Below are 10078 nucleotides of genomic sequence, written 5' to 3' on the forward strand. Positions count from 1 at the left end.
CAGAGGGGGGTGTCTTTTGTGTGGGGGAGGTGTGGAGTCACGGGATCATTTATTTTTTTGAGTGTGGGTTTGGGAGAGAGGTGTGGTCTAGTGTGTTGCGTCAGTTGGATTCGACGCATCGGGTGGCTGGTTGGGATGTAGAGTTAAGTTGGTTGTACCGAGTGGGATCGGGTAAGGGGGTGCGTAGTAAGTTGTTCTGTGTTTTTTGGTGTGCGTTCATATACTACATTTGGCAGAAGCGTAATTGGCGGCTGCATAGAGGTCGACCGAGGTCGGTGTCGGCTCTGGTTCACCTTATGGTCTCTACGGTCCATGCGCGTGCTACTTCCTGGTGGGTTGACCTTCTTGGTCTTATCTAGTGTGTGTACGGATGTTTTTTCCTTTTGAATTTCACATTATTCTTTGTTTTGCTGTAACCCCTACTTTGTGGGGTTTTGGGTTTTTTTCTCTGCCTTTCCTCCTGGTGGTTTGCGAGTTTGTATCTATGTGTTGGTTTTGTTCTGGTCTTATCCCGTTGGCTTTGTTTTGGTTTTGATGCCCTGTCTTTATGTGTGCTTTGTTGCTTTGATGCCTTGATCCCGGGCTGTGAGATTCTCCTTGTTGTTGTATAATAATATCACCTATTCTAAAAAAAAAAAAAAGACTCAGATAACAATTTAAGTGAATTTTATCTCTAAATGATATCATAAATATAGATTTGGATAAAGTATAAACGATGTTAAAAGATTGGTTAAGTTAAACTATCTACATTTTACGGCTTGTGTTTAATATAAAGTGTAATTTGAACTTTTAAACTTGTTTTTAAAAGGTCCCTAATTAAACTTTAAATTAAAATGTTTAATAGTAAATAGAAAAATCTAAAAAATATATATACTTTATAGTAAGAAGTTTCAAAAGTTTGTATTTTTTGAACTTTTTGCTATAAAGTGAATATTTTTAAATATTTTTATATTAAAAATTTTTTAAAATTAACTGAAATGTTGGATTTTGTGCCTTATAGGACTCTAAACTTTCAGTTTAGTGTCGAATAGGTTTGTGAATGTTTTAAAATGATGTACATAGATCAATCACGTATTTGACACAATAAAAATTAAGAGATCTATATTGAACACAAAATTGAAAGTTTAAAATTCATTGTATATCTTTTAAAAGTTTAGAAAGCCAAATAGATAGAAACTTGAAAGTACAAGAATAAAATAATAAAATAATAAAATAATAAAATATAATATAATAAAATAAAATATCTCATTTTATTTTATTCTATTACGTTTTCACCTTATTTTATTTTTATTTTCTTCCTCCCAACTTTTAATCCATTTTCCCTTAAAATTTTCAATTCAAAAAGAATTTCACTAACCCCTTCCAAAAATGAAATTAATTCTTGGCATTAATTTCAAATTAAATTTGGGTGACATAAAAGTCCATATTCCACAATGTCCTTATGATTAAACGATTCAATTGAATCCCCCTTTCTTAGCAATTAAAACACAATAATTACACTTAAATTTCCAAAATTCCAAAATTCCAAAAATGTCCTCAAATATTAGAAGATACTAAAATTACATTAAGAACAAAAATTCAGGGTATTACAGTTTTAGATGTTGAGTTCAATGATTTTGTTTGGATGTTAAGTTAGTTAACATTTTTATGTAAACTACATTGAGTTCATTTAAATTTGTTAATGTTTTTATGTTGAGTTTAAAGTTGGTATAAAGGTAAATGCATAGTCATGTTTAAATTTGAGTTTAAAGTTGGAATAAAGGTAAATGCATAGTCATTTAAATTTAAGTTTAAGTTGAGATTTAAGTTCCATATTGAGTTTGAGATGGAAGATTGCATAGAGTTCATTTGAATTTATGTAAATTGCATTGAGTACTTTGAGTCTTATGTTTTTTGATGTCGGCGGAAATCCTTCATCTTTGTTTCGTTGTGAAATCTTTATTTCTCGACGACAAGGTTTTTTCGTCGGGAGAAGGTTTTCCTGACGAGGCTATCCCAATGATCATGTTGATGGTTTAAAAACCGTCGAGAGAACCTTTTTCGACAATTTTTAGACTTCTTCAGATGATTTTTTCTTTCGGGAGACTAAATTTCTTGTAGTGCTTTTTTGATGCAAGTTTGACACACACATGTGGTTCGAGAGAAAACACACAAGACAGCCAACTTCAAAGAATCTTCAAGACGATCAACCCTAAAATTGATTAAATTCAATATATATATATATTAGGGTTCTATAACTAGCTTTGGGAATATATTGAATGAAGGAATAAATTATCGATCCAGGAAAAAATATAGTAGGGCACAAAGTCTGCATAAAAATCTTGATAGACAAAGAAAAAATATTTTGTAGAATTTTCTATCAGGCACTTTACAATGTCCTTGATAATGTCACAACATGTTGTAAGACATGTCATAGAGGACAAAAAAACACACACATACACAAAGCAATATGCACTACACATATCAACATATAAGAAACCAATCTCAATGTAGAATCAACAAAACATCCCTCTTACAATTGGGTGGGTCTCCATATGTGTTGGCTTGGTCCCCGCCAAGCCTCTTAACTCTGTCCACACTTTGTCAATTGTCATCAACTGTCAGTCTACCCCCTTTGGCACCCCTGGCCAATGCTCGAACCTCCCTTGGTGCTTATGTTGAGCCTTAGGGGTCTGACAAACCTCTCCCGAATGATCTCCAACATCTTCATTGGAGGTGGCTCACGTCCCCTTCTCCACGATCACCAGGGTCTTAGAGTGAGAAAGACAAGAGTTTGTTTTCCTCTCTGGTTGTGTCCAGCCTGAAGCTCTTCGCCCAGCCAGGCTTGATTGGTTGAAGTTGTTGAGCCTATTGCATGGGTCCCTTCCTTTAGGATGCTTCTGGAGCCTGTTGCATGGCTTCGTCGCCTTCCATGTCAGATTCAGAAGAGTGGTCCATCAGGGTCCATCTATGCTCGGATTTCCGCCTCTTGACAATCCTTTGGTAGGTGATCAATAAAGCACTGTGAGCACTCCTCGACGCCGCCAAAGCTTGAGCACATGCTTAGGTCATCGTCGTCACTGTCGCTGTCGACTTGGATTACCTCCACTCCAAGTGGCATGCCTTATGCCCTTTGACTTGGAATTCCTAACCTTCTCAATGCATAAATGGACTGTTCCAAGTCCTTGTTTGTCGTTCTTGGGGTTGGTCCTTTCAATGCGGCTTGTAGCTGGTTCAACTCTTCTCGGAGCGAATAGAGTTTGCTCCTCAACGACTCAGTGTTTTCTGTATAAGGTCTTGTAGATCTGATGTGCCCTTTTGAATGGGGCCGAGTCTCTCTTAGGCCCAATTGCCCGATCCTCCCACGCTGGCCTCTAACCACGAGACCCTGGCATCTAGGTCCTCGAGTAGGTAGGCTTGCACATCGAAGTGGGGCTCCCTGAAGGATGAGGACTCGATGACATGCTGCCCGTAAAGGCCTCTCTCCCTTTCATACATCTCCTCTTAGAGCCTTTGCATTATCTCTAAGGCTTGATCAAGGGGTGTTGACATAGTCTACCTTCTGAGTGAATTTTGAAAAACAGGGCTCTGATATCACTTGTCATGAGACGGAAGTGTGGTATTGCGTATTTTGAGGTTTTTCCATGCAGCGTCAAGTCTCACTTGACCAGCCTACTCGTTGGGCCCTAAATATTTTTGCTCACAAGTGGCTATGACAAGTCGGACACACCCTAGAATGAGTTGTGTTGGTACTCACAGCTATAAGGGAGAAAGGGTAGAGATACAGTTGTAGAAATAACGTTATTACTCAAGGTTATAAAAGCCACAATTACAAAATGGACTCTAACTCGCAAGACCAACTCTAGAAGAGTTTACAATGGAGAGAACTCACTTTTTCTCTTAAATTCTCAAGTGAATTTCCTTGTGACCCTTACAAATTTCAACTCCTATTTATATGGAATAGGAGGAGTGAACTTAGCTTACAAATGTGGAGGGAAAGGCCTAAGTGGATGGGTTGACTCTCCACATTTCTCTCTCGATCACTCCCTTGAGTCCCACGACCGACATCCTTCTTGTTCTTTAGGAGGGAGTGGTAAACATGGACCACTTGTACCTAAAGTTTCTCTTCCTTCTTAAATCTCTTCCTAGCCACTCTGTCCACTGATGGTAGCCACGTGTCCCCTTTTGATCGCTTCAATGAGTGCCACGTGTCCTCTTGGACCTTCTCGGGTAGCTCTCAAGGTGTGAGGCTTGCGGACCACCTTGTCTGTGTAGAGCTTGGGACGCCCTCCTCGTGTGCATTTGCCTCTGTCGAGTGCCCACCGCTGGCGCTGGTTGCATGCGTGCATGCCCTCTTGGCGTGCCACTTCTTGTGCACGTCCTTCATGACATGTGTGTTGGATACATGCCATCCCCGTGCTTGGCGCATCTACACACGCACCCTCCCCTGCGCGCATCTTCACAGTCGTGTAGTCTTGGTCCTTCTGCCCTGTCTTGGAGGTTAGCGCGAGGCCTTCTGTGTCACCCGCTTGTCCCTGGGCCCTCCTCTTGTGTGTACCGCCTGCTTGTCCAACCGTTCCTCCCTTGGTTGAGGCACCACTTGACCTTCCACCCTCAATGGATTGGGTGGTTCTCCACGCGCATTCTCTTGGTCCCCGCCAATCCCCTTGACTCCATTCCATACTTTGTCAATTGCCGTCAACTATCAGTCTACCCTTTTGGTGCCCCTAGCCAATGCTCGAACCTCCCTGGTGTTCATGTGGAGTCTTTTTGAATCCAATAATTTTTATCTTTCTAGAATTACGAGTTTGATCATTTTCTTAAAAGGCTCTTATATCTAAAACGTAAATAAATTTTAAAGGTTAAAAACCTTTAAAAAGTTTTAATAGGTCTTCAAATTTAAAGATTTTAAATAGGCTCTTTCAATTTTTTCTATATATATTAAAACAAGATTAATTAATCAATAAGATTTAAAGGTGTATTTTACATGTAATAGAACCATCAATCCTTTGATTTACCATCAACCCTTTGTTTTAACTTTTAAATTATCAAATATTTTTTTGAAACGTAATTATCAAATATTTTATTTGGCCTGTAAAATTTATATTTTGAAAATATTTTAATTCTAATAGTGAACTTTTCCATGATCTAATGATATTTGACAATATTTAACATATATTTTTCTTCCTAGTGTATTAGGATTCAAATGAGACTTACACCCAAGTTGATATGTTCAAACGTAGTTTGTAGAAGCCCAAACTCTTCTAGATGGTCTTCTCCTAGCTAACGTCATGGATCTCCTTTGGATTTGAGCATAAAAGGATTATTCCACCATCGTTTTAAAAGAAACTTAAAATTAGCTCATCACACAATCTTTAATTAATTCATCAAATACCTTTTTCAATGGAATATTACAAACTTAAATATCTTAGAAATGACTAGAATGAACATATCTCAAAGAACATCAAACATCTATTCTTGTTCTCGAGGTCATAGATTCGATTTTTCCTCTCTCTCTCTATATATAGAAGATAGATGAAGATTATACACGTCCTCAAAAGATTTGAGTATGATCGACTAAATAAATATGACTCCCATAATTAAGAAATTTATAATATAAAAAGTGTAAGGTATTACAATTTCTATTGACGATTGATATGTCAACATTTCTAATACATCTTAAGAAATCGATGAACTTACCAAAGGAATAGCAAAATATATCTAAACTTGAATATAGTATAGTAGTAGTAAAAAAAAAAAAAAAAAAACAAAGAAGAAACCTTCAATAAAATATAAAAAGTTAGTTATTTTGTATCTTATTGAAATGGTCTTTTTAAGGATTCTTCCTGAAACATTTTATAGACATTCCTATGAACATTTGTGCAGACAATCTAAACATTGTATGGTGGCATTGGGAAGAAAAGTGTGGGATTTTGGAAGGTTTCTGGTGAAGGCGACAGCATAAAAAATGACAGTAAACTTCAGTAACTTACTGTCCCCAAAAGCCCGATATGGAAAAGCCAATCATTTTCGTCTCTGACTTGCCTCCCTCTCCTTTCCTCTCCCTCCATTATTGCCCTTCTCTATCTCTTCATCAAACTCCACATCTCTGTCGTTTCCACCTTCCCTTCCAATGGAGCTCGTCCCTTACTCTGACCCATCTTCCAATTCCAATTCCAATTCCAATTCCTCAAGCCCTCCATGGCAGGACATGTTCAGATCCGCCTCAGTTCGAAAACCCAGCCCCGACCCTCAAAACCAATCTTCCAAACCCCCTCAATCCGATTCCAATTCCTCCTTCTCCGGTGATCCTCAGGTCCGCCTTGCCCTTTACATCGCCATGGCCCACGCCGGCCTTGCCTTCACCATTCTCACTCTCTACGCCGTCGGTCGCATCCTCGAAGCCTATCTCCGCCCTCTTCAGTGGGCCGTCCTCTGTTCTATCCCTCTTCGCGGCATTCAACAAACCCTTGAAGGGTTCTGGTCCGAACCCCTTCAATTGGGCCTTACCGAGACTCTTCTCGCCATCCCTGTTGCTGTTTTTCAGGTTTTTGTTGGAACCCTTGTTCAATTTCGAGAAGTTTGTTTTCGGGTTGTTCTTAGGAGGAAGAAATCTGGGCATGTTAGAAGGAATCAGAGTGTGTTTTCTAAGTTGCTGCGATGGCTTGTGTCGTTTTGGATTTTTATACTTGCTTATGAGAATTTTGGTGTTGTTGGTTCTGTTTCGCTTCTTGCGTTAGGCTTTTTGTTTGGTTCTAAGTCCGTGGATCCTACCAAGTATAATGTTTCTTCGTTTCGTAGCTTGAGTTTTCGTCGTACTGCTGTTAGTGCGTTTTTCACTACAGGGCTATTGAAAAGATTGAAAACCATTGTTGCAATTGGCTTGATTGTTGCTATGATTGTTGTGTTCTTGGCTGGATTAGTGTTTTTCTCTTACAAAATTGGGGTTGAAGGGAAAGATGCTATGATTTCGTTGAAACTACACGTGGAAGAGAGCAACTATGCGGAGAGGATTGGGGTTAAGAAGTGGATGGAAGAGAATGATATGCCTGGGATGATTGATAGCTACACCACCAAGTTTTATGAAGCAGTGTTGGAACAGATAGATAGCTTGGCTATGCAGTATAATATGACGGAGTTTGTCACTGGGATTAAGCATTTGGCTTTATCATCGTCCCGTGTTAACTCTTCGGGGCCTTCGACTTCTCTAATGACTCCATCACCATACACGCACAAACTTATGAGCTTGAGAAACCGGATTAGTAACAAGGAATGGGGTCAGATTTATACAGAGCTGGATGCAATTATTAGGGAGTTGATAATTACTAGGGAGGATTTAGTTGAGAAAGCAAAAGGATTAGCCGTTCAAGGGATGGATATTTCGCAGCGAGTCTTTGCTAGCAGTGTATCAGTACTAGGAGGCAGTGCGAAGCTAATGCTTTCGATTGGTAGTTCTATCATTTCAGGAGCGGCTGAGGTTTTCAACTTTGTTTCTCAGTCGATGGTGTTCTTTTGGGTTCTGTATTATCTCATCACTTCTGAATCTGGTGGTGTGACTGAACAAGTTATGTATATGCTTCCAATTGAAGATTCGGCCCGAATTCGATGTGTTGAAGTTCTTGACCATGCAATCTCGGGTGTTCTTTTGGCTACAGCAGAGATTGCAATCTACCAAGGATGTCTAACATGGCTCTTGCTTAGACTATTTGAAATACATTTCTTGTATGTGTCCACTGTTCTTGCATTTCTCAGTCCTCTTTTCCCAATTTTTCCGTCTTGGTTTGCAACAATTCCAGCAGCCTTGCAGCTGCTGCTCGAAGGTAGATATGTAGTAGCCATCTGTTTGGCCATTATTCACCTCGTGCTCATGGATTATGGCATCTCGGAAATTCAAGAGGACATACCTGGTCACAGTGAATACCTTATGGGACTTAGCATCATTGGTGGAATGACTTTATTTTCATCTGCATTGGAGGTAAATTTTCTTTCCCTTCTAGACTTTTATTTTGCATTCCATGTGTTTCTGCTGTGGGAAATCATTAAAGCTTACACGCTTTTGACGACTGTGATGATTTTAGCTTCTATACTAGCTAAGATAGATACTTCAAGAAATAACTGATTTCAAATTCTCTTAAGAACTGTAGTAATTCCATTTCCTAGATGAAGTATCGAAATTGTTTAATTGTGAACCTCCAAATTACCAAACTTTTAATTAGAAATTCAGAAGTTCCAACAAGGTTTAACTTTCAAGTGAAATACCCATTTCCCACAAAAACTTACAGAATTCCAAAATACAAATCACTCACCTGTACTACAGACCTTCCCAGTTTGAAGCAATTACCAAAAGGAGTAATGCTCAATCCTCTTATCTAAAGAAACCCAATGATATCTAGTATATTTTGCAAGATCAGAAAGCTCCCTCCACTCCTCAGAAGTAACTTGAAGATTGAAAATTATCACAAGTTTCAGCTGCCACATGGCTCAACCAGCCAACATGGCTGACCTGCTTGCTTCCCTTTGTGGGATCATCTTTTAAAGGAGAGAAAGAGGTTTTGTGGGTAAATCTAAATAGGGTTTCCTTTGGAAACTTTGGTTAGAGAGAAATAGCCTTTTGATACTCTTTTGAACTTTGTAATTATCTTAGCTTTATATTGGTGTAAATGTTTTTCCCTCTTCTCTGATTATAATCTTGGCATTCTTTTGGTTAATTGGAAGGCTTTCTTGTAATCATTTGGCTTCGGATCCCCTCATACTCTGGGGGTTCTTTCTCCATCCATTGTAATTTCATTTATCAACGAAATTCTCATCTCCCTAAAAACTTATCTGAATTCTGACTGAAAGATCTCTTATTCATTCTCACAGGGTGCGATTATGGGACCGTTGATTACAACCGTCGTGATAGCCCTCAAGGATTTGTATGTGGAATTTGTTCTGGGTGAAAATAAAGGAAAGGAGAAGGAGAAAGAAAAGGAAAACGAAAAGCGCAACTAGACAGCGGTTATTTTTGTTTGTAAATTATGGTCTTCTTTATCAAGCATATGGTTGCTGCAAACTCCATCATTCTTGGTGATGCATTGCCATTGCTGCAAGAGAACTGCCCATTGAATTGTAAGAAATTTGTAAGTTATGTTTATTTTTTTTATATACTGGTTCTGTGGTCTTTCTATCTCCATTTTTTCCCATGTAAAATCATTTTGTTTTTGAGAGAAATATAGTTATATGTTTTAATTTTTGATTGCTTGTCACTGTATCTATACGATGCTGGTCGGTTCGGGAAGTACTCTTCGTCTTTCCTGTCTTTTCTTGTCAAGAAAAACAGAATAAAGCTTTCAAATTCCAGAAACTGAGCCAGAAAATGAACTTGGAGCGTGGCATTAAGGTTGGGAGTTCCTGATGGAACCTGTAAAGTTTGCAGAAGAGATTTTAAGCCCATTTGTTCTGGCTGTTTATGTAATTTAAATAGTTGAAAGATAAATCGTAAGAATAAGTTGAAAGAATCAATAGTTTGTGTGGCGGAAAAGTTGAATTGAACTTAGTTATTTTTCTGTATCTGTTTAGAGTGAGTATAATACAGTTCAAAACTAGTTTTTATCCATAAAAAGTAATATTCTTAATTTATCATGATGTTTGGTTATATAGAAAAGAGTACTTCTAAAAGTTCTAAACGGTTTTTAGGCTTAGTTTGAAACTGATGAAGTTGTTTATTGAAGAAAAATCGTCCATACAAATCATGAACCAGATAAAAGAAAATTCAATTTTATATCTAATAGATTTGTGAAATTTTAAAAAATGTATATCTAGAAGGCTAGAAATTTTTAAGATACAAAATTAAAAGTTCAACGACGTTTAAAACACTTTTAAACTTTAGGGATTTATTCCATATAAAATCGAAGGTGAAATTCTTAAACTTCAGGGATTTATTCCATATAAAATCGAAAGTGAAATTCTTAAAGTTAACGGATATATTGAATACAATTTTAAAAGCTTAATGGGTATATTGAATGCAATTTTAAAAGCTTAATGTCGAAATTATGAACTAATTTCTTATCAACAATCAAATGAAAATGGTTGTGGGATAAAATTTGTCTACTTCCCAAGA

General features: G+C 37.8%; 1 protein-coding gene across 2 annotated transcripts; it reads left to right on the forward strand.

Annotated features, from left to right (window-relative positions):
- Positions 1 to 5889: 5889 nt before the first annotated feature.
- LOC120086067 lies at positions 5890 to 9480 on the forward strand. 2 transcript variants are annotated; one of them, XR_005484140.1, is made up of 3 exons: positions 5890 to 7954; positions 8842 to 9087; positions 9258 to 9480. XR_005484140.1 is itself a non-coding variant. In XM_039042495.1 (2 exons), the coding sequence occupies exons 1-2, from the start codon at positions 6113 to 6115 to the stop codon at positions 8968 to 8970; spliced, it is 1971 nt and encodes a 656-aa protein (XP_038898423.1). In that variant the 5' UTR covers positions 5891 to 6112; the 3' UTR covers positions 8971 to 9322. The 2 variants fall into 2 exon arrangements, 1 of the variants encoding a protein (XP_038898423.1); XM_039042495.1 differs by having other exon boundaries at positions 5891 to 7954; positions 8842 to 9322.
- The last annotated feature ends 598 nt before the right edge of the window (positions 9481 to 10078 follow it).

This window comes from Benincasa hispida, chromosome 9 (genome assembly GCF_009727055.1).
Source record: "Benincasa hispida cultivar B227 chromosome 9, ASM972705v1, whole genome shotgun sequence".
Classification (NCBI taxonomy): domain Eukaryota; kingdom Viridiplantae; phylum Streptophyta; class Magnoliopsida; order Cucurbitales; family Cucurbitaceae; genus Benincasa; species Benincasa hispida.